This window comes from Chrysochloris asiatica, unplaced genomic scaffold (genome assembly GCF_000296735.1).
Source record: "Chrysochloris asiatica unplaced genomic scaffold, ChrAsi1.0 scaffold00007, whole genome shotgun sequence".
Classification (NCBI taxonomy): Eukaryota; Metazoa; Chordata; class Mammalia; order Afrosoricida; family Chrysochloridae; genus Chrysochloris; species Chrysochloris asiatica.
The window spans coordinates 23,624,920-23,650,390 of record NW_006408525.1 but is presented as its reverse complement, the minus strand read 5'-3'; the positions used below and the strand labels follow the sequence as shown (position 1 = coordinate 23,650,390).

Genomic DNA, 25,471 nt, shown 5'->3' with positions numbered 1-25,471 from the left:
CAGGAGGTAGATAGGAGTTGGATGGGTTGGGGCAAGGGGCAGAGATAACAGGAAGAAAGGTTGCCACCAGGAAGGTTAGAAGCAATGAAAGGGACATAGACAATATGAAACCTGCATGGAAAGTAAAGGCTCTTTTCCTGGCAGATTAGAGAATCGATATTGTAAATAAAATTCCTTACTTTTCCCATTGTAACTGCAGCACCTCAGTCCCTGGTGCCTCTGTCTCTACAGTTCCACCCCATCTTACACCAGTAAGACTTGGCTCTCCAGTTTTTTCAAGGCCTCCTAGAGTTTTGTGCTGAGAATGAAGGCTCCAATGTCAAAACAGGATATATATATCTATCATGGGGACTTGCAGACTTGGCCTCGCCTTCTTGAGTTTTGTGGCCCAATAATCCTATTAACTATGACTGTCAGGGAGGGACTTTTTTTTTTTTTTTTTTTCTTTAATAAAAAAGGTTTTACTCCCCAGGAGCAAATAAATCATTTTGAACTACTGATACACACTGCTGCAGTGAAAAGAAAGATGGCTACATGTATGCAATAGCACAAATTCAGTGTAAGAACAGCGGTGTTGACGAGTAGAGATAAAGACCACTTATCTGTTCCCCCCTTTCCCACAAACCAAACCAAGGATTCCCATAGGGAAAATGTCTAACGCAAAAGCTCTTCCCTTAGGGACAGGGGGCATGTCATTCTTTTAAAAGTGGAAAACAAACTTCAGGTCAACCCCCAGTGGAGATGCTCTCAACACCCCAATTGGTGGCAAGACTTCTGCAGTAAAGACATGACAGACAGACAGATGTACACACACACACACATACTCTGTTAGACCTAACAGCAGCCATACAGCTGGATTTCACTGCCTTGTCCTCCAACTACAGGGCTCAAAATTTAAAGAGGAGGCAGCTGAAAAGGATCTAACTTTAAAAAAAAAAAAAAAAAAAGTCCCTCTTATCCCCATTTCCTGTTGGGGCACAGGGTGAGGATGAAAAGCACGGCAGCCCAGAGCACTTCTGGCTCCTCCTCTACTTTATTTAATCTTTCACACCTGGACCTGGGAACGCTAAACATCCCACCCCTTACTTTTTCTTGAATGTGAATTGCATGGGATGTTTGCAGCTATCTGCCCACCATTCCCAGCCTTCATACGGGACTCACATAATCAGCCTAGATGAAAAGGAGGCAGAAGGAAGGGTAGAAAATCTTGGAGGCAAGCACCCCAAGCCTTTCTTCTCAGAAGGTTGGGGTGCAGTGGCCCCCAGCTCACATACCAGGGTGTTACATTCAATGTATTTAGGCACAGGCAGGCACCAGGCCAAAGTAATCACTAAACTCCTTAAGAGCCAGCTGTCATCTACTAATCAGTCCCCACATCAAAAGCCCGCCACTCGCCCACCTCCTGTGCCCTCCTCCCACACAGCACACACATTTCAAGTAATAGTTCAGTGTAGCAGCAGTTGTCACTAGCTCACATTGGTTCACACCTGTCCAGAGGAAGGTGACAGCAGAACCACCACAAACAAATGAAGGTTACATATGCCTGCCCCACTCCAGGCAGTCTCCTCCCACAGACCAATGATGGGTACCTAGAGTTAGAACCCTCTCCAGTTTGTAACGTTAAATTAACAACTAAAAGGCATGAGTCCCCTTTGTAGACTGCGATTCCATGAGCACCACACAACACTGACAAAGGAAGGGCTGGGCAGATCTAACAGGAAAGATGCTGGCCCAGCTGTATTTCCTCCTTCAGCTGTTTCCATTTCAGACAACTGGCCCATCCATTCCATTTCCTCCTCCTCACCTTAGTTGCTCCACCCAAGGCACCATACAGGCCCAGAGCCTGGTGAAGACTCTCCTCTAACATTTCCTGTCTCTCAGTCCATATGACTAAGCAATGACCAGGCTGCAACCTGGGCTGTGACTCAAAAAGAGACATATACGGACACAATGCTACTCTCCCCAGGAGACAGAAGGTGGGTGGAGAGAATGGGCCACGTTTCCCTAACTTGTTTAGTTTTGTACCTGAGTGTACGGATTCTCCAGTGGAAACCCCCAGGAGCCCAGTGTAGGGGCTCTGCCCCTTTCCACAGCCTGTGCTGAGAATGAAAGTCCTTGGTGACTTCCAGTTTGGGTTCCACCTCACTGTCAAGACCCCTCTGCAAGACACCTGCCTGACCAGGAATCTTCGATCCAGATCATTGAAGAAAGGTTCCTTTCATGATGCTGCTAGAATTTGGCGCTGTTCAGTATATGCCACACATTTCTGTTTACATGTTTTTATTCATGTGTTTCTCCTCTTACTACTTGCCCTGATCTACCTACCCAAATGTTATCTTCAAGACCTAAAAAAAAAAATCACATTGCCACAAAGCTTTCTCAGAACATCTGGTCTACCCTGTTCTTACCCATTCGGAACTTTAAGCCCTCTATTCTCTGTCACTGAGTCATTCTGCAACTGCTGTATGTGTGGCGACCACTTTAAAGCTCCCTTAGGTCCGAGGTCAGGACTTCTACTTCTTGTACTTTCCACTGTATTGCGCCCAGAACCAGGCAAACATCACACATGAAATAATAATTAAAATGGTGGCTGAAATGGGGTAAAAAGATCTTGAGTAATGCAAATCAGCTCCTAACTGATCTCACTAGATTCCCTGCTTTAGGCTTCAGACTGAGGTGGCACTTTCCGCACAATAGTAAGCTAATTCTACTTCTGGGATCTTAACTGGTGACTAATACTACCATGAAAGTCAAGGAAAGAGGGACGATGACAAATAAGGAACAGGCTGTATAGATGCTACAGAGCTCATCTTGTGAGACATCTCCTTACAGCTAGGCCAGGTGCAGCTAGCGCTTCCAAATGAGGCAGTCCTGTAGTTACCAAGACACTAGGGCCACACCCCAAACCATGAGGAAACCCCCAACTCAACAATATTATTTCTTCAGTGAGATGAGGCAGATACGAGCAGAGGAGAACCAAAAGAGGCAGTCTCATGAAACAACTACTGCAAAAGACTATAATAGTCAAATAGTTCCATTTTCACATCTCAACGGCAAACCTCTCCCCAGAGTAACTCTATGGGAAAGCAAAACTCAAAATACTCTATGATTTGGCAATGGCTCATTTCAGAAGAAAAACAAAACGACCACTGAAAAGCACTGGAGCTTTTCTCTCTCCGAATCGACTTCCACTTGGAAGACAGGCAAATTCCAAATCAGCATCTGACATAAATAATGAAGGCCAAACAGAATCTTACTCAAGAAATGAAATGTGTCGGTTATTCAAAGAACACTTGCTACCTTTCTGTCCCCAAAGTGAGACAGCAGTGATCAAACTAAAAGCAGGTGCTGTAATGCTTTCCTTCTGAGCTGAGGAAATCCCACTAAGGCCAAGACACTGGAGGAGAGCGTGCTCGAGGAAAAGTACAACTACAGTAGCTTCATTTTTCACCTTCCTCCATATTCCCTCTCACTAGCTGACAAACACATGGAGGTAGCACTGACTCTCAGGTCATGGGTCCAATTTGCCATTAAGAATCTGGACGCATGCTCCATTAACTTTAATAGGATTGGAGCTCTGAACTGCTCAGGTGATATGAAAAAGTATTGCCTGGACAGCTGGCAGAAACCACAGGGATGACGTTACCACAAATTCACAGCGTGGGGGTGGGGGAGGGGGGAGATATGTGTTGGAGGTAGGAAACAACAGGGCTAATGTGAGGTCAAAGACCTTGGGAATTAACTAACAAATAACAAAACAGTTTCCATGAGAGATGACTGTGAAATCAGGTTCCTAAACTTGAAAAGGATAGGATGTGAGGAGTCACTACTTCCCCTAGGCCAAGGGGGCACGTACCAGTTTTTGTCCAATAATCTTCTATTTGAGACTAAAAGAGACACACCCTCCTTGCTTTCTTCTGCTGAAGCTACCTAATGCAGAAGCAATTCTCATTCCCTCCGACTCTCCCAATCTTGTTCTACACTTCTCTGGCCCTTTCTTCCTTTCGTCAAGGTCACGGTGAAGACTCTAACTCTGCCTTTGGCACCAGCTGAATGACAGTAACTGGCAGTCCTGTCTCCTCCCCTCCCTTCCTTCAGACCTGCTCATCTTTCATACTACTTCCAGTCCAATGGGCACAAACCCCAGCTGCCTTTAAGATGAGGTTTCCATACCGAGAAATAGAAATATAAAAAATAAAACTTCTGAAAAAGAACCAGTGTTGAGACTTCTTTCAGTTTTCCAAGGAGCTCATCCAGTTCCAGGATACCAGGGGATTGGCTGTGAAAAGTGAAGCCCCGCTCAGAGAATATGCTTGTGTGCTTCTTCCGAGCCCCAGGGCCACGTAGGGGAACCAAAGTCTTGGTGTAGAAATTGCAGACCCTTTCTATTTCACGTTTTTCCTCACTGCTCTTTTCGTGGCACCTTCATTTGGTTCTTCATAACTGGAGCTAGGTAATCAAATGCCTAGATAAAAAAGGAAATTACAATTGTTCAATAAAATAGAACCAAAATGGAATGAAGGAATAGTCAGAAGAATGGAGCTTGGATAGCTGAATGCATCCACAAGTACTGTGACTCAGTAGGAATGTGACGCTGGCCTTTGTCAGCTGCCTGCCTGAGTTAGCCAACCACCCACATCACCTAACTTCTTGGTCCCTTTTCATGACTTCTTAATTTCCCACGTCTTCCATGAGACCCACCTGTACTAGGGACTAGAAAGGGAACAGAGCTGTGGATTAATTCCATTTGAGTCTGGCTACAAACACCTCTAGGTTTCTGTAGCTTCCAGGTTAGTTAATACACAAGTGGGCTTCCAAAGGTTCATGGAAAAATGGAATGGAAAGATAATGGAATTTTTCATGACCCTTTTGAAGCCCCCTTGCATAATCCCAAAGGCCAGTGCAGCTTCTACCTTCTGATTTTACGACAGGCACTGCTCTGTTACTCAGTACCCTGATAGGAAATCCCCAGGTAACAGCACATATAGCCAAGGCTATTTAAGGGCCAAATGTCACATCTTCAAGATCTTTCCTTTTGGGAAGTGATACTTTCTTTTGTTCAAGGGGTCCTAGGGTTTTGCCATAAATAACAAAGACAATGACACAGCAAAAAGGAACCCTCCGAGTTCTGTTCAATCCTTCTGCCAGGTCATGACCGCCTCTACTACCACTCAGCCTGAACCTGATCACAGCACATCCTTCCCATCCCAGGGCATCTTAGAGGTCCCCTTGCCCAGAATGCTGTCCCAGAGCCTCGTGCTGATTCCTTGATACAAAGATCTCAGTTGAAATGCCACTTCCTCACAGATGCCTTCCTTAATCATCTAAACTTGAACAGTATCCTACCATTAGTCACTAAACTTCACCCAGTTTTATCTTCCTAACATGTTATGACCAGTTAAAATGATCCTATCCATTTATTTACATGTTTGCTGCCTGTCTCTTTCTACTTAAGTAGAAGCCCCACAAGAGTAGGGCCCTTGACCGTCTTATTAAGCACTCTATTCCAAATGCACTATGTTACTGCCGTTGTTAAGTGATGTTGAGTTAGTTCCAACCCATACTGAACCTGTACAGGGTTTCCAAGGAGCAACTGATGAGCTTGAACCCCTAACCTTGTCTTTCAACCTGACTTTGCAGTCCAGCACATTAACCCACAGCACCACACCAGGGCTCCTAAAAGCATTATGTTGTTGTTAAGTGCCATTGAGTCAGTTCCAACCTATAGTCACCCTGTATAGGGTTTACAAGCAGCAGCTGGTGAGCTTGAATTGCTGATCTTACAGTTCAAAGTGACCTTGCAATCGAGTGTATTAACCCACAGCACTACACCAGGAATCCACCCAAAAGTACTACGGTGGTGGTGTGCCACGGAGTCATAGTGACCCTACACAGGGGTTCCAAGGCTGTAAATCTTTACATGAGCAGAAAGCCGTGGAACCACTGGTAGTTTCAAACTGCTGACCTTGAGGTTAGCAGCCCACCTTGGAACTACTATGCTACCAGAGATTTCTGCTTCATGTGTGAAATCTGAGGAACTCACCATATCTGAAGAAAACAATTCCATTTTTGGACCTCTATGTGAAAAACATTCTCCTAAAGTTGGACTGAAGGAGTTCTAGTAGCGTAGTGGTTACAAATTGGGCTGCGAACCTCAGGGTCAGCAGTTCGAAACACCAGCTGTTCCGTGGGAGAAAGGTGAGGCTTTCTGCTCCCGTAAGATTCACAGCCTCGGAAACCCTATACAGGGTCGCTATGAGTCGGAACCAACTCCACAGCACATAACCACAACAACAAAGTTGGACTGAGTCCTGGTGTGGTGCTGTGAGCTAATGTGTCAGACTGCAAAGTCGTTTGAACTGCAAGGTTGGTGGTTCAAGTTCACCAGCTGCTCCTTGGAAACCCCGCACAGGGTCACTATGGGTTGGAATCGACTCGAGGGCACTTAACAACAACAAAGTTGGACTGGAGTCCTGGTGTGGTGCTGTAGGATAAGCACTGGATTGTGAGGTTGGTTTGAACTGAAAGGTTGGCTGTTCAAATCCACCAGCTGCTCCTTGGAAACCCTAAACAGAGTCGCTATGAGCCAGAACTGGCTCAATGGCACTAATCAACAACACAGTTGAGCTAAAACCTAATTCTATATAACTTACATCCATTTGGGTCCTTATCCTACCTTCTGAGACAACACAGAATTAAGCATAATCTCTTGTTTCTGAAAATCCATCATATACTTCTTTCTGCTATTAAGTCCTTCCTGACCCTAAAACATCTTTGCTCCAGGTTAACTATTTCTACTCCCATCATTTATTCCCTATATGATGAAGTTTGGATCCTGGAATAACCCTGAGGCTCTTTTCTCTGAACGCCCTCCTGTTCATCTGGGTTCTTCCAAGGGCACCCAAAGAAGCAGTATGCTAATTAACTGAGGAATCCTAGTGACTCCTCAAGGGCAAGGGCAAGGAGTGAACCTCCTTTCCCCTCCCATCCAACCTAATCTCTACTGCAAAATCAACTAGCAGGCTCTCCTAGACTTAACTCCTCCCATTGCCGAAATGTTCTAGGAGTTACATCTGAGGGCATATAAGTGAAGATATAGTTAAAGAGATTATGCAATCAGGCCAGGAGCCTTTAAAACTCTGCAGCCTCCCAAAGTTACCATTTTTAAATTTCTCTTCTTGATTCCCTCTCGTATTAATCCTAGTAACCTGGCTCACGTGCCTTTCCCTAAGAGCGCATGATCAGAGAATTCGACAGCCAGGAAGGAATATAGCTAGGTTCGCCTTGGCCATGACTATGGAAAACATCAGCAGTCTCTTTCTTTATGAAGATAGTAGAGAGCATAGGGAGATTAAAGCCCCCTTTTCATTCTAAGGCCATTGCTTATGTTTTGTTTTTCCTCTTAGCTTGTTTTATGTGAGGGATGAGATTAGGGAACAAGAAGGCTAAAAGAGAACCAGAAATCTTCAGAACTTAAAAAGGACACTCCAAACTACATGGAAACATGGGAGCCACTGTGCAGTGGCAGCTCTTCATTCGACAGCCAGTGCTACCAAAACCGTAGTTCTCCAGCCACTTCATTCCTTATTTGCTTCTATCTTCCAATGTTCACTTTAATGTGATTTAAGAGACTTATTAGAATTCATCTGCACAAACCACTATTCCAAGATATTTTATGGGAAAATAAGCAAGTTAATGTAGCAATGGGTGATAGCCTCGTAGATAAATGTACTCTTCAGTTAATTCACTTATTCTCTTGAACAATGTACTTTTCAGAGACTCAAATGGAACTTTTTAAATGGAAGAACAGGCTGTGTTCCCTCATGCCCATATTCCAAGTTGTGGGACATGGTGGAACTCGCACAGAAGGGAAGGCCTGTTACATTAGATAGCTTTGCATTTGCCTTGACAATTCTCTTCCCCTTTGGTTTCCTGCTTTATGTATCATTTTCTTGCATTAAGAGATCAGCCAAAGTAAGTGTGATAGAAAGCTGCACCCTTTGCTACACTTGTATGTCCTCCTTATCCATCCCTGTTCCCAGGAGGGATGAGTTTGTACATCCCTTGGTAAATATTCTCTAGACCTCTCATGTCTGTCTGTTCTTCTCCCAGTCAAGCCAAGTGACCTGTTGCTTTTAGTTGCTGTATAACTGATTCTGATACATGGCAACCGTAAGTGTGCAGAGGAGAACTGCTCCATCAGGTTTTCAATTCTATGAGACCTCTAGAAACAGATCACAAGGTCTGTCTTCTGAGGTGGCTCTGGGTGGGTCTGAACTGCTGCCCTTTTGGCTAGACATCAAGTACTTAACTGTTTGCAGCACAGACTCCATGTGCCCCACTCAGGACTCTACTCATATGAGAAGAATTTTCCTCAGCCAGTGGATATCTGGGTCAGGTATACACCTAACAGGCAGGGGTGTGGAAGGAGGAGACTCATGTAGGATGATAACAGCCCAGGGAGAGATGTCACTTGCCAGGGAGAGCATACCCTTGATGGCGACCAGCCTGGGGCCCCTCGCTACGTGGAGGATTCCACCTCTTGCTTCTGTTTGGAAATGAGCTGCGCTTCCTTTAGAGACAGATATACCTCTTCCTGAGGATCATAGTAGTAGAACTTTCGGATATAAGAGATCAGAGGTCTGTAAAAAACAAACAAGAGGGATACACATAAAGTATTATTTATATAGATTATAAAAGAAATACCTCTTTTGTTCAACCCTTCCTTCTTCAGGTCCTATGGGGTTGAGACTATGCCAAAAACTGTTTGCTGACCTAACGACATCCATTTTCTCACTTCATATAGTTGTCTCTCTCACTCTTACCACTTGTACTACTCCCTTCAAGAAGACTACAGAAGGGAGCCAACACAAACACCTTCCTCCCTTCTAGCTGTAATGTGTCAGTTCTAGTTAGGTGCTAAGGGACAGGAGAAGTGAAAAGATGGAGCCCGGGAATATCTTATGCAATGCTCTTGTAAGCTTCACTAACATTTGTAACTAGCCCTTCCTTCCTGCCCCAACCCTAATGACCCCATTGTACTTAGGCAGTGGGAGATCCGGGATGTGATCTATCCGGACGAGCTGTCGGATCCGGAATCTGCAAAGGTGCTGGAGGGATTTGACATTGCTGAATCGGGATACTGGATAGAGCAGCTGGACTGGAGTTGGCGGTAGTCCTTCAAGAATGAAATGAAGAAAAATATTCAGAGGAAACAATGCAGTGCACTACAGCTTCCCTTATGCAGAGACTCCAAGGAGGAGATACAGCTCCTTTATATTCATAAATGTGTTCTGTACAAAAGCTCCCTCCACAATGAGCTACTGGCTTCCATCTGCAGAAGCACCATTGCCATATCCCACACTCAAAGGAATCCAGGCTCCCCTGCCACAGGTGGGCCTCCTTAACTGCACTCTTAACAACTGAGAGCCTTCCTCCTCAGAAGAGCCCAAAGAATAATGCCAAGCTGGAGACTTGTTGGAGCCAATTAGCCAACCCCAGGCTTGAAGTTTCAGGAAAGGGCCAGAATCAAAAGCATTCCTGTTGGGAATGGAGATAACTGTTCTGTACACACATCAGTATCCTAAATTGAAGTCTTGGAAAGGTTTTTGTGGAGGGTCCCCCACCAAATGCCAACTGAGAAGCCAGTGAGTAGAAGACATCTGGGGTCAATTTCTTGCCAGGGCCACCAGGCTTAGCCATCTCTTCTTCCCCTTCCTACTTTTAAAGTTTCAGTCTAGATTATAGGAATAGAAAAAAAAAAAAGAGGCTCAGAAAACTAAAACTAGAGCTACCGTATGACTCGGCAATTCTACTCCTAGCTATATAACCAAAAGATTGAAAAGCAGCCTCAGAGACTTATATACCAGAGTTAACTGCAGCACTGTTCACAGCTGTCAAAACGTGGGAACAACCTAAATAGATAAACAAAATGTGTTTTTTTTTTAACAGACAATACATACAATAGAATACTATTCAGCCAATAGAAGAAACAAAGTCTTGACGCATGCTATAATATAGATGGAGCTTGAAGACATTATACTGAAATACGTCAGTCACAAAAGGACAAATGTTGTATGACCTCACTTACAGAAAGAACAAATATATACAAAGTTTATTAGTGGTTACCAGAGGCAAGATTCCCCTTGTTCAGCTATGCCTCAGTATTATATCCGTTTACCATAATTATTCAATCGGTATGCTAAGCAAATAATCCAAGAAGTTAAGACTAGATGAGGAATGCAGCATCAGAAGCAGAGTAAGGCTCATTATAATCTGATGTGCAAATGATATAATAATACTCTTTACTTAAAGTGAAGACTTCACTTCAACTTACTGATGAAGATCAAAGACTATATTTTTCAGTAGAGATTACACCTCAACACCAAGAAAACAAAAATTCTTGCAATCAGTTCTTCCCATAAGCAGCCTGAGGTAATCTCACAAAATGGTTCGCTACTCACTGGACTTAGAACACTCCACAAAATCATGCAAATCCAGAGGTTCAAATCTCTGGGTCCATTTTAAAAATACCTGTGAAACTGTCCAGGCCATCAAGGGTATGCATATCTGAAAAGTCACCAAGTATCTAAAAGATATCACTCTGCAGAAGCAATGTGTACCATTCCAACATTACCATGGTGGCATTGGTAGGTGTGCCCAGACCAAATGGGGACTGGACACAGGGTTGGTGGCCCAAAAAGAGTGCTAAATTTTTGCTGCACATGCTTAAAAATGCAGAGAACAATGTTGAAATTAAGGGTTTAGATGTGAATTCTCCAGTCACTAAGCACATCCAGGTCAACAAAGCCCCGCAAGGTGTGCTGCCAAACTTACAGAGCTCATGGTGAGACCAACCCCACATGAGCTCCAACCACCACATTGAGATGATACTCACTGAAAAGGAAGAACTTGTTCCTAAACCAGAAGAGAAGGTTACACAGAAGAAAAAGATACCCCAGAAGAAAGTGAAGAAACTTATGGCTTGGGAAGAAATGAACCTTAAAATAAAATTAAAAAAACAAAAACAAAATTCTCGCAACCAATAGACAACATCATGATAAACAGAGAAAAGACTGACATCAAGGATTTCGTTTTACTTGGATCCACATACAATGCATAGGGAAGAAACAGTCAAGAAACCAAACACTTGGAAAATTTTGCACCTGGCAAATCTGCTACAAAAGACCACTTCTTTAAAGTGTTAAAAAGCAAAGATGTTACTTTGAGAATTCAACAACACACCAAAAAATAATACATCATGACCAAGTAGGAGTCATACCAGGTATGCAAGGTTCAACATTAAATAATCAACATAATCCACCACATAAATAAAACAGAAGAACCACATGATCGTGTTGATTGATGCAGAAAAGGCATTTGACAAGTCCAATACTCATTCCTGATAAAAAACACTCAACAAAATAGGAAAATTCTGTAACACAATTATGGGTATATATACAAAACCAATGTAGAGAAATGGAAAGTGTTCCCCTTGCAAAAAGGATATCCTTTATCACCGCTCCTATTCAATATTGTGCTATAAGTCTTAGCTAGAGCTATAAGGCAAGAAACGGAAATTAAAGGCATCCAAATTTGCAAAGAAGAAGTAAAACTCTATTTGTAAATCATGTGTTCTCATACACAGAAAATTCCAAAGATCGGGTGAGAAAATAATTAGAACTCATTGAAATATTCAGCAAAGTGGCAGGGTACAAGATCAACATACAAAAATCGTTTGATTTTTCTACACTAATGAGAGCTCTGAAAAGGAAATCATGAAAAAAATGACCATTTACAGTAGCTAATGGTACAACCCAAACCTCATGAGACTGGTTCCTGAAGGCTTAGGGACTTCCCACTGATCATGTGTCTAGTGCTTCTGTTCTACTTCCTAGTTCGTCTGTGTAGTCTGTGGGGCATTAAAGGCTTGCAAGAAGGTACAGCAGTTGATCGCTATTCACTAAGAGCAACAAAGGAAGGAGGAGAGTCAGCATAGGAGGGAGACATGAAATGTGTAGCTAATTGCCTCCATGTACAACTGCCTCCTCTGCCATAAGAACAGACTGTGGTGGTTACAAATTGGGCTGCTAACCTCAGGGTTAGCAGTTCAAAACTACCAGCTGTTCCGTAGGAGAAAGATGAGGCTTTCTGCTCCTGTAAAGATTTACAGCCTCGGAAACCCTGAAAGGGTTCTGAGTCGGAACCGACTCCACAACACATAACAACAACAACCACCATTTTGAACACTTTTTATAAAAAATTCTAAAGAATCCTGATCAAAAGAGGGTAAAAACAGGGCAGAATTTCACATTTTAATGGACTTCAAACTTCCTGGAATCATGAAAGTTTGAATGAACCCCTGAAACAACTGCCCTGAAATAACTGTTCGTTGAAACTAAAATTGTTCCCTGGAGTTTTTTTGAAACTAAATAGTTTAACTTAGCTAGTAAAAAATATCTGCTGTGAGCATTATGCTCTTTTAAGAGCAGTTTTTGTTATTGTTTTTAAGTGTCATTAAGTCGGTTCTGACTCATAGCAACCTTGCGGTTAGTAGTTCATTGTTTATCCTATCGTGCCACACCAGGATCCCTAATAGCTATCTATATGGGAACAAACTGACAACAGCAACCTCAAAGACTGGATAGGCACCTTAGGGAGCAATAAATTTATGTTAATGAAGGAGGAACAACTCAGAAAACACGATGAGAATGGTTGTACAATCAAAGAATATATATCATCACCATGACTGAACTGTACATGTAGAAAACAGTTGAACTCTCAACAACAACCACAAAATAAAATCAACAAGAAAAAAAGATGCTGCTGCTTTTTAAAGAAAAGTAACTATAATAGCTCGGGCAAACAGGAATTAGTACTGTTGTTTTATTGCTAAGTCCCCTGGAGTCTGTTTCCAATCACAGCAAGCCTGCATAGGGGTTTATGAGGCTATACATCTTCACAGGAGCAGAAAACTTCATCTTTCTCCCACAGAGAGATTATAGGCTCAAACTGCTGACCTGGTGATTCACAGTCTAGTGCTTATCCTACAGTCACCTTACTCAGAATTAGTACTGTTGTTAGGTGGCATCAATTTGGTTCCAACTCAGAGTGACCTTGTGCACAACTGAACAAAACACTGCCCAGTCCTGTGCCATCCTCACAATTGTTATGCTATTGTGCCAATTCACCTCACTGGGGGTCTTCCACTTTTTTGCTGACCCTCACTTTACCTAGCATGATGTCCTTCTCCATTGACTGGTCCAACATGTCTGAAGTATGAGAGACAAAGTTACATCATCCTGGTCATCCTGGCTTCTAAGGATCATTCTGGCTGTACTTCTTCCAACACAGATTTGTTCTACTCAGAGCAAAAGTGCTTGCTGACCAATGCCAGCCAGACCCAATGGGGGCACTACACCCTTCTGTTGCATCATTAGCAGCTCTGGACTGGGAAGTGCCAAACCCCAAAGAGTCAACGGCAGGGACACTGGCACAAGTTCAAGGGAAGCAAGACTATCCTGGTAAAAAAGCAAGCTGTTTTGAAACCGAATTTGAGTTTTAAAAAATTTGAACGAATTCTTTCCTTAGCCATTGTTCAAGCAAAAGAAATTCTGTATACCACACATAAAATCCACTCAAAATGGATCTAAGACCTAATTCTAAGTGTTAAAACTGTGAAGATTCTTGGAATAAAACGGGGGAAACCTCATAACCTTAGATATGGCAATGTTTCTTAACACAGACAATAGTATAAAAAGCAGATACACTGGACTTCATCAAAATTTAACACTTCTATGTATCACAGGAGCTCTGGTAGCGTAGTGGTTACGAATCAGGCTGCGAACCTTAAGGTCAGCGGTTCGAAACTACCAGTCGCTCCGCGGGAGAAAGATGAGGCTTTCTACTCCCGTAAAGATTTACACCCTCGGAAACCCTGTACAGGGTCGCTATGGGTCGGACCCGACTCGATGGCACTTAACAACAACAACAACAATGTATCACAGGAGATGCTCAAGAGAGTAAAAACACAACTCACAGAACAGGAAAATAGAAATCACAAATTATATCTGATAAGGGATTAGTATCCAGAATATATATATGTTTGATTTTTTGTTGTTGAATTGTTAAGAATTAAATATATATATATATATATCTTAACAACTCAATAACAAAAAACAAAATACATATTGTACTATTACTAAACAAGTGAGTTTACCTTAATCATCAAATCTCATTTAATCTTCAAAGCTATACTTTACGACAGGTATCATCATTATCCCCATTTCACATATATAGAAATGGAGGTCCACTGGGCTTAGTGAATTTGCTCCGGGCACAGAATCAATAAAGCTCGCTTGCACTGAACACCTGCTGTTTGAAGAAGATTTACTGGTGGCTCTGCCACAGCCCAGGGAAGCTCTCAGGGAGGTTCCCCAGGAGTCTCCACAGATCACACCAATCCTGTTCTGAAAGTCTTTTTTGGGGGGTGTCCCAGTCTCTCCTAATTCCCTTCAGGTCTAAATCATATTTTTGAAGTACTACATCCCTCTCCATCCTGTATACACACCATTAAAAAAAAAAAAAAAAGGATGGGGTGGGGTGGGACAGGACTCATACGGATTTCTTTCTTGAATATATTTAAACTCAAATTGTTTTATATTTTGGTTCAAATGCCTCTCTGAATTTACTCTGTCCTTCCTTCATAGGGTTTTTAAAATATTCTTATTAAATTCAACTATGGCAACAGAAAGCTTTTGGGGGTTGGTGGTAATATTACTAGATTTAAGAAGATGTCTTGGATATAAAACTAATTTATGTATGTAATTATTTATTCCCAAAGACACAGTTAAAGAATCAAGCTAATGAGTAGCATACAATTATCTGATTGTCTGCCTACTAGAATTTTAATGATCATCTATATTTGCCTATTTATTGCTTTTAGCCTTGAGGTTCACAAATCGCAGTTGGAAACTTGGTAATTCTTTAATATTCTCTGGTGTCAAACTGACCATTTACTGTTTGCTCCCACACACAGCAAAGCATTTGAGCTTTTGGATCTAGAACATGCTAACAGAAAAAGTTAGATATGGAAAGAAATCCAAGACAAGACACCAGTGGAGCTGAAAGGGTGATCTGGAAGAATGATCATCAGCAACATCCCCCTGGTTCTCATGCCAGGGGTCTTCAGCACAAGTCAAATTTCCAGCCATTTCACTGTTTTTCTCTTCCCCATCCAATGACTGGATTAGAGTGGCCAAGTATCATGCAGGTTTGAGCAAGCAGCGCTTTCTGTTGTGCCAAACGATTCCCTGAGACCAAAATAAGATCAGGAATTATATCCACTTCATAAACAAGGGTCTTATTTTCTTGGAAATGTAAGTATAAAGAGAATAAACTAGGGCGTTTCAATGATGTTAAATGTAGTCCTTCAAAAAGAAAAATTAAACTTAAGATCAAGGGTCAGAAAAGTTTTCAGCTAACACTGAAATTCTGTTCCTTAATACCCCACACTTCAGTTTGAAACAGTTAAAAATCATCCACTGTAATAAAGTATTGGCAATACACAATTCTAAAGAGTGAGAAGTTGAATGGTTAGGTAGAAGATCCACTTTTCTTTCTATACCCTTGTGTGATGTTCGATCTTTTAACCACATCCATGTTATTTTTGCCATTTAAAAATAAATACATATTAGCAAGGATCAAGTTTGCCACCTCAGTTCACTGGGTTGATAGGGATGGGCAACTTAGACATTGGCTACCAAAAATGGGGGGCTATAAAGGTACAAAGTGGCTTGCTTACAAGTTTTCAAGAGTGTGCTTAGTTCAGAGCAAAGGGACAAAGGTGGGATCCCCACTGAATAGTTTTCCTCTTGTCCAAAAGGGTCTGGTGAAAGGGGACAGGGGAGGATGGGGATAGAATTTTTTTGATTTAATAGCGAATAATTCTTATTATGACTAACAGCAATTGTAACAACTGTTAATGTAGAAGATATGAAATTAAAAGAGGGGAGTCATTAATCTTTCATTCCAGAAACAGAAGACCCTAGGACCATCAAGAGGGAAGAGAATGAGTGGAGCCTAAGATCCTATCCAGAAACGTGGTGAGAGCAGAGACAGAGACTGTAGTAGAGGCGATAGCAGAGAGAGATAAGAGCAGCTGAGGACTCGAGGCCCATGAATTGAGAAAGGCTGTGTGTCTGTGGGCAGAAGGCTAGCTTGCAAAATGTTCCCTTTGGATATTTACATGAATATGTATTTTCTGTGTGTTTTGTGTACATCAAAAAAAATAGAGAGAATAGAGGTAAATACTGTTAACTGATGGTTCATGGAAGGGATTGTAATCATTGCAATGAAACAAAATATGATTTGTTGAGTGTAAAACTGATGATCTGCCCTGTAAACTATCACTCAATTAATAAAAGCTTTTAAATAAATAAATACATATTAAAAGTAATAATAAGACAACTGAATGAGGAAAGAACTCTTATTGGTGCCAGGACAAATAGATATCCACATGCAAAAGAAGGCATTTGGACTCCCTTATACCATTGCACAAAGATTAACTCAAAATGAATCACAGACCTAATATAACAGCTAAAATTATAAACCTTAGAAGAAAATATAGGAGTAACACTCTGGGACCTTGGGTAAGGCAAAATCTTCTTGATATGGCACCAAAAGCACAAGCAACAAAGAAAAATAAACAGAATTTGATCAAAATAAATTTTTGTGCTTCAAAGGATTCCACAAAGAAAGTGAAAAGACGACCCACAGAATAGGTGAAAATATTTTCAAATCATTTATCTGACAAGGGGTTTATATTCAAAACATATATACAATGAGACAATCACTTCATATCTACTAGAATGACTAGAATAAAAAAGATGAACAATAACAAATATTGACAGTGATATGGAGAAATAAAAATCTTGTATACTGCTGGTGGGAATGGAAAATGGTAGGGCTGCTTTGTACAACAGATTGTCAGTTCCTCAAAAACTTAAACATGGCGTTACCATGTTACTGTTACATGAAGTTGAGTTGGTTCCCACTCATAGTGACCCTATGCGCAACAGAACACCACAATGCCTGGTCCTGTGCCATCCTCACAATCACTGCCATTGCTGCTGCCACTGTGCTAATCCATCTTGTTGGGTCGCCTCCTCTATTTTGCTGACCCTCCACGTTACCAAGCATGATGTCCTTCTCCAGAGACTGGTCCCTCCTGATAGTATGTTCATAGTATGAGAGATGGAAGTCTCCCCTCCTGGCTTCTAAGGAGTTATCACGGGACTCTGCAATTCTATTTCTAGGCATCTACCCAAGAGACCTGAAAATATCTAAGGAGGCTTCAAAAAGTTTGTGAAAAAAGATAAAGGAATTTTCCAACAAACTTTTTGAAGCCCCCTCTTAGTTCATACAAAATCTTGCATGTGAATATCCACAGCAGCATTATTCATAATAGCCAAAAATTGTGTGGGGGTGGAGGGGTGGCAGGGACCCAATGTTCATTAACTGAAGGATAAACAAAATTCAGTATAACCATATGCAACAGCTTTGTATTTGGGTCTGGATTCTCAGTGGTTTGGCATTTAAGATATAGCAAACCCTCCCCCTCCCCCCCCCATGAGATCTAATATAATGTAATCAGCTCCTCCATGCTGTGATCTGATCTGATCAGCCCTAATCTGATGTGATTATCCTATGTGTTATAAATCCTCACATCTATGTGGCACTGCAGGATAATATGTTTAATTGCAAGGTCAATTTGAACTGCAAAGACAAGCAGTTCAAACTAACCAGCAACTCCTCAGAGCCCAATACAGAGTCACTACAGGTCTGAACTGACTCGACAGCACTTAACAACATGACGTTAATAGGGGTCCTGTTGTGCCACTGTAGGAATGAATAAGCACTGGACTGCGAACCACAAGGTCACTGGTTTGAGCCCACTTGCCACTCCGTGTGAGAAAGATGAGTTTCTGCTCACGAAAAGACTTACAGCCTTGAAAATCCTATACAAGGTCAGTGAGTGGGAACTGACTCCATGGCACTAAACAAAACAACATAAAGGGGGGAATGATGCACTGATACATACTGCAATGCCTATGAGCCTTGAAAACATTATATTAAATGAAAGAAACTAAACACAAAAAGTTATATATTATGCTGTTTCATTTATATAAAGTGTCCAGAATAGTCAAATCCATAGATACAGAAGGCAGATTAGTGGATGCCAAAGGCTGTAAGGATGGATGAATAGAAGACTGCAGATGATACAGAGTTTCATTTTGGGGTGATGAAAATGTTATAATATTGATTGTTGTTGATGCTTGCACAACGCTGTTGAATATACTAAAAACCCATGACTTGTACAATTTAAATGGGTGAAGTATGTGAATCTCAATACAGCTATTATATTAAAAAATATATACCAACATGAAAGGGTTTCATCCACGTAAACTGTACAGTCATTGTATTTAGTATATTCACAGAATTGTACAAGGATCAACAATGATAATAACTACAATGGATTACAATACATCAAACATGTTTAATTCCTAAGCTTATATTACCTTTTTAATTGCTAAGTAATCAATCCATTAATTTGAAAACTGGAAAATAAAGGAAAACAACCAAGCACTTACAAGGAAAAAAGAGAGACAGAAATTTTTAATTTAAAGAGGTTAAAATACATTAGCTAATTGTCATATACAGAAAAAATTATTTTAATCCCAATGAAAAAACTAAACATTTTTTTTTTTTAGTTAAATACCAACTAAACACAATGATGAAGGTTATTATCACGAGTAATAAGTCATTGGCTTCAGAGATCCCCTGACATAATACACCAAGAAGGTATAGTGAAATGAAATTTATTTATGTAGCCTTTTGCCTTGGTTCTTTAGAAAAAGTTTGAGAAACTTTCTACTTAAAACCTGGACACATCATGGCAAAAATGTTCAGTGGCAGTTTACAAAGACTATGGCTGGAAGAGAAATGAAATAACGCACTGCACCGCACTGCACCGTGAGTTACAGGGTAGCTGGCAGAAGTCCTCTAGCTTTCAGGGAGATTGTGAGAATCACCATCAGCCCACAGCTGATTTCTATGAGGTCATTAACTCCTGTCTCCAATTTCTATACCAGTTTGTCTAGATTGATTGACATTTCCTAGGTAAACTACTAGAAACAGTTTGATGGTTTGTTATTTTTTTGTCTGATTGTGTGCTGCAGCATGCCCTGTGGATTAGTCTATTTTTACATACCTTGCAGGGACTAGCCAACATACTATGGACTATAAAAATAAAATGACTTTGGACAATGCAAATAAATTGACAAGGGTCTACTGAAGCATCCACAGAGGGGATTAGTCAGTTTGTGGCCCTGCTAGGAGAGGCATGCCTTGAAATTGACAAGGAGTTTGCTTAAGTATGCAGCCAACCCCACAGAGGTTTCAGAAAGGAAGAATGAAGAAAAGGCAAGAGAGACAAAAAGAGAGAAAAGAGGTGAGGATGTCTTAAAGGTGTACAACATGAGTCAAGGGCTGGAACACTGAAGACAGCAACATGTCTGGGAGCAGCACTGTTAGTTGAGTTAGCAGTGATCGGCCCGGAAGACCCCATATGAGTAGCAGAGTCGGTGGTGGTGGCAAAAACCTGCTGCTAGGTACAGGCTTTTTCAGTTAGTTAGCAATGGAGAGCCTGGTGGCAGGAGGTCAAAGTCAGAGGCCTCTGAGGAGCTGGGAGAGCTATTCTGCACTGAAGAGAGGGATGTAGAGAAGAGGGACTCCACTTCTGGGGAGTCTTCTGGATTCTGCCTACATGCGTCCTGATCCTTAGTTGAACCTGGCTGCTTCCCTAATAAACCATTAACCTGTATGAGTATGGTCTATGAATTCTGTGTGACTATTGCAAACACACTTAACCCAGCAGAAAAGCAGAAAGTGCTGTGGGCAAGGCAGGGGCAGGTATAGCTGGTATCTGAAACTGTAGAGAAGTTGGAGACAGGAATTATGACCATCACCTCAGAGAAAACAGCTTTGGGCTGATGGTGATTCTCACAATCTCCCTGAAGGCTACCCTGTAACTCAAGGTACAGTGCAGTGCGTTTACTCATTTCTCTTCCAGCAAGTCTTTCTACACTGCCACCAAATATTTCTGCCCTGATGGGTCTGGGTAAGGGAAGGTGGGAGACGATGTTAACAGAATTCTATGAGTGGTTAATGTGGGACACTTGTAGGATCAGAACTGGACTGCAAACCACAAGGCCGGCAGTTCAAACCCACCAGCTATTCCTCAGAAACCCTATACCAGGTCACTATGAGTGGGAACTGAGTTGGTGGCACTTTAACAAGGTTAACTGTAATTGTAAAAACCTGGAATTCTAACGTGTATAAAATAAACCATCTCAGAAGCAGGAATGGGGGGGGGGCGCTCTCACTCCCATCAAAGAAGAGCCAGGAGTGGAGCACCTTGTTTGGACCCTGAGATCCCTGCACACTGAACCTCCTCTACTAGAAAGCTGTGACACCAGAGGACCAGCAGAACCAAGAGCCAGAGCACAAAACAGAGCAGTGAGCTTCCATGCCATTGTTCTTTTAGAGCAAGTAAAGAGGTGTGACTTTGGGCAGGAGGCTTGTTTGCAGAGTGAGGTGCCTCCAGGCACTTAATTAGGGAGCTAGGCCAAGTGCCTTCAGGCTAAGGTTTATGGGAAGTAGTGTGTCCTGTGGCATTACCCTGGCAGAGAAAGGCCTGCCTGCTAGCATGGCTGAGGAGAGGTTGTCCTAACTAGAACAGCTGTGCCCTGCACATTTCGGACCCCAAATTGTACCCTAGAAAACCCTGTAACTGTCAGTATTGTGTCTGAGTTCTGCATGGCCAATGCAGTAAATTACCATACCCAGTTGACGAGAAAATGCTGTGGTGAGGGATGGTTGGTGTCTACTGTTTTTAACACAAGGCACACCACTTTCGAGATATTCTCCCAATAATGCATAACCCCACTCTAATGCTAAGAAAAATAATAAGACAAAATAACTTCATGCTAAATGGAGAAAAGACTGAAATTGTCAAAGATTTCATTTTGCTAGGATCCACAATTAACCCTCATGGAAGCGGTAGTTGAGAAACCAAAAGACATACTGTTGTTGTTGCTGTCAAGTGCTGTCGAGTCATGTCTGACCCATAGTGATTCTGTTGTACTGGGTTTCTGAGGAGCGGCTGGTGAGCTTGAACCACTGATCTTGTGGTTCAAACAAATTAGCAGTTCAGCGCATTAGCCCACAGCACTACACCACGACTCCAAAAGACATATTGCATTAGGCAAATCTGCACAAGACCTAATTAAAGTGTTCAAGAGCAAAGATAAGAAGTTTGAGGACTAATGTGCACCTGACCCAAGCCATGGTATTTTCAACAGCTTCATATGTATGTGAAAGTTGGATGATGAATAAGGGTGTTGACTGTACAAGAATTAATGCATGTGAGTTAGGGTGTCGGAGAAGAATATTAAAAGCTCCATGGTCTGCCAGAAGAACAAACAAATCTGCTGGCAGCAATGGGCTCCAGCATAACAACAATTGTGAGGACGGCACAGGACCCGGCAGTGTTTTGTCCTTTTGTGCATACAGTCACTATGAGTTGGAACCAATTCTATGGCACCTAATAACAACAATCATGAAAGACCAGAAAACACTGAGGAACTATCAAAGACTGGAAGAAACTAAGGAAATGTGCTAACTAAAGGAATGTGGAACCCTGGAACAGACCTTGGAACAAAAATGGACATTAATGAAAAACTAGAAAAATCCAAATAAGGCTTGAAGTTTAGTGTAAGTGGTGTACCAATGTTAATTTCTTAGTTTGAATAATTTTCCCACGGTAATGAAAGAAGTTAGCATTAGGGAAACTAGGTGACAGGTAACAGGAATTCTCTGGATTCGTTTCGCAATTCTCTGTAAGTAAAAAATTACCTGAAAATAAAAAGTTAACATAAAATTAGAACATTCATGAGACAATTTAGAATATGAATATAAACCAGATATTTAATAATATTAAGGAATCACTATTAATTTATCTGTGAAATGATTTTATATTACAAGTTTTAAAGTTATTATAAGACATCCTGGAACAGAAAAGGGACACTAGGTAAAAAAGAAAACGTGACTAAAGCAAATTTTAGTTAATTACAATATGTTAGTTCACTAATTGTGACATATGTACCATAACATGTTAATAGATAAAATATATGTGTTCATTCTTCTGGCAGTCCATGGCATATTCAATAATCTTTGCCAATACCACAATTAAAATGCATCTTTATGGAGTCTTCACAAATCCTAGCAAACTCAATTTTCAATATGATTATTGCTATCCTTTCCCATTTTAATTATGGTATTGGTGAAGACTACTGAATATACATACCACTGACTACCAGAAGAACCAACAAATCTGTCTGGAAAGAAGTAAAACCAGAATGTTCCTTAGAAGGAAGGATGGTGAGACTTCATCTCCCATACTTTGGACACATGTTATCAAGAGAGATGAGTCCCTGGAGAAAGACATCATGATTGGTAAAGTGGAGGGACAGCGAAAAAGAGGAAGACCCTCATAGAGAGGACTGACACACTGGCTACAACAACAAACTCAAACACAGGAAAGATTGTAAGGACGGCACATGACAGGGCAGTGTTTTGTTCTGTTGTACACAGGGTCAGTATGAGTCAGAACCAATTCAACAGCACTTAACAACAATAAGTGAAGAAAGCATAGGATTTGGAGTTAGGTGGGCCTGGATTTGAATCCTGGCTTTAGCACCGATTAGCTAAGTGATCAGCTAAGTTGTTGTTGGTAAGTGTCTTCAAGTCATCTCTGACTCACAGCAACCCTGTATAGGGTTTCCAAGGCTGTAAAATAAATCTTCAAGGGAGCAGAAAACTTCCTTTTTTGATCATCACCCTCAGTTTCCAGGCTAGTAAAATAAAAATGGCATAAACTATTTTTTTTAAATAGACAAATCAGTAGCTACCTTTGAGGTTGTAAGAAATTAGATACTCAAATAAAGAACCTAACAAAGTACTTGGCAATTATTATACGCACTTAGGAGTGTAGTGGCACTGTAGGTAAGTTAAGGACTGGACTGTTAACCACAAGGTCGGCAGTTTGAGCCCACTACCCACTCCTGCAAAGATTTAGTCTCAGAAACCACATACAAAGTCACTGTGAGTTGGAACTAACTCGACGGCACTTGACAGTAACAACAGGAGACTCTGAGTGATGCAAACAGACAAGCACTTGGTTACTAACTAAAAGACGGTCAGTTTCAAATCTACCCAGAGCAGAAATGGAGAAAAGTCTTTGTAGTCAACACTGGTAGGGTGACAATATTCAATAAATAGGATCTAACAGGATTACATATTCTTTAACAGTATGTTTAGTATGATATGGACCACACCTACACCCATGGGCCACAGGATTGGTGGTCTTACTGATACTAAGACAGACTGGTAATCTACTACCAAAAAGATCATAGCCAATGAGAAATCCTATCGAGTGCAGTTCCACTTTATACACATGGGCTCCCAGGAGTTGGAGCTGATTTGAGGGCATCTGTCTGTTCTTTGGTTTTTATTAAAAGCTCTAGCCCTTAATAATATTAATTTCTGCAGACAAAGCAAGACGTATTAAGTTGTTAAGTGCCAACGAGTCGGTTCCAACTCAGAGACCTTACAGAGCTTCTGAGGAAAGCTGGTGTTTATCCTACAGTGCCATACCATGACTGACTCCAAGATGTATTATGTTGTTGCTGTCAAGTGCTGTTGGGTCATTTCCAAATCACAGTGACCCAGTCAGTACAGGGTTTCTGAGGAGCAGCTGGTGGTTTGTAGTCCAGTGCTGATCCTACAGTGTCACCCACACCAGGACTCCATGATGTATTACAAGCATTCGGTAAACATGTGTGGAAGAAGTGGGCGGTACCTCACTTCACTGAGATTCCATGAAGTCCCTCAATACTCTACAAGTAGATAGGTGCTTAGAGTCAGGAAGCCTGAGATCTCTAAATCACCCATAAACAGAGTTGATTAACTGACCTATCAATCACTACTGTGCCTTATATTGAAATGGAACTTGTACTCTTGCTTTTGTCTCACAACTATCTCTGCTTTGAGGCTGTAAGTGCTCTAAGGGCAGAGATGTGATTATTTTTTACATATTCATGGCAATTCTTGTAAGGAAGAAATCTAACTTTTCCTTTTAAGCATGTCAATGGCATGAGATCCAGCTGTGTTGACAGCACAGAGCAAATACTAAATGAAGTGAAAATTAACACAGTTCACACCCTGTCAGGTCTTATTTAAATCACCAAGATTATAAAAACATTCCTGAACCCTGGCTCAAGTCTATTACTGATGCTCTGCCTGAGACTCCCCTAAACTTCTACTTTTTAGAACAATTTCTTGGCACCTGTTTAAGAATTTTAATTTGATTTAATGGGAAAGCATGAAGTTCTCATTTTGAGTTCTGTTCTTTTATATTTAATCTCCCATTAATGTGCTTGTCCTTATTTTACTTTTAGCAGCACTATAAAAACAGGTGACTCCAAACCATGTCTCCTTTCTCTTCAACAGAGATGGTACAGATTCAAGGGAGTTTCAAAAAGTCCCATTATCTTTTTTTTTAATGTTTTATTGTGAATTATGTGATAATTTACAAGGGAGAACATTAGCTCTACATTCATCCTATAAGTCCATTATCTTTAAATGTCATTTTTCCATTGTAAAGTGTCCCTGCCCCCAACCCCCCCCACAAAAAAAGGTGTCCTAGTACGGCAGTATAAGATAAAGCACCAGTCCGAAAGATGGATTTGAACCACAAGGTCAGCAGTTCAAACTCACCAGCCACTCCTTGGAAACCCTATACAAGGTTGCTATGAGTCAGAACTGACTCAACAGCGCTTAACTGCCTCCCCCACCCCCACAGCTCCCTACTTAGTAGGCAGGATGATTGTATGACCATAATTAGCAGAAGGGATGGGAACTGCCCAGATGGAGAAGTCTTTGTAAGTCAACAATGGTAGGGTGACAACATACATCAAAGTGTATCTATTCCTTGACAGTATGTTTAGTATGATATGGACCACAATCACACAGATACTTTCTAACAGGTTGCAACTGAATTCAGCTTGCTTGATGCTTACCATTGCCATTCTAATACACACTCTTTTACCTTCCTGTTCTTGGGAAACTTAGGGCTCTCACTTCTCTGGTTCCCATTTAAGGACCAAGATGTCTAGATTAGGAACCAAAACATTTCTCTAAATGTTAAAGGTTCACATGATACCTGGATATCAGAGGTGGGGCAGTTTTCTCATTCACATAAGCAAAGACTCCTACGCAATATGTTCAAAGACTAATGTACAAAGGCAGGGGACTGACCATACATTTTGATACTGTACAAGAGCATACCAAA

The 25,471-nt window shown here is 41.4% G+C and overlaps 1 protein-coding gene across 1 annotated transcript in view; it reads right to left on the bottom strand.

Annotated features, from left to right (window-relative positions):
- Positions 1 to 8,490: 8,490 nt before the first annotated feature.
- The window catches only part of SOCS7 (suppressor of cytokine signaling 7), a 39,495-nt gene continuing 22,514 nt past the window's right edge, over positions 8,491 to 25,471 (bottom strand). The window contains exons 8-9 of the mRNA XM_006832528.1: positions 9,043 to 9,178; positions 8,491 to 8,642 (exon numbers count right to left, since the gene is read on the bottom strand). Coding sequence (XP_006832591.1) covers positions 8,522 to 8,642; positions 9,043 to 9,178 — 257 coding nt within the window. The 3' untranslated portion in view covers positions 8,491 to 8,521. The remainder of the gene's footprint in view (positions 8,643 to 9,042; positions 9,179 to 25,471) is intronic.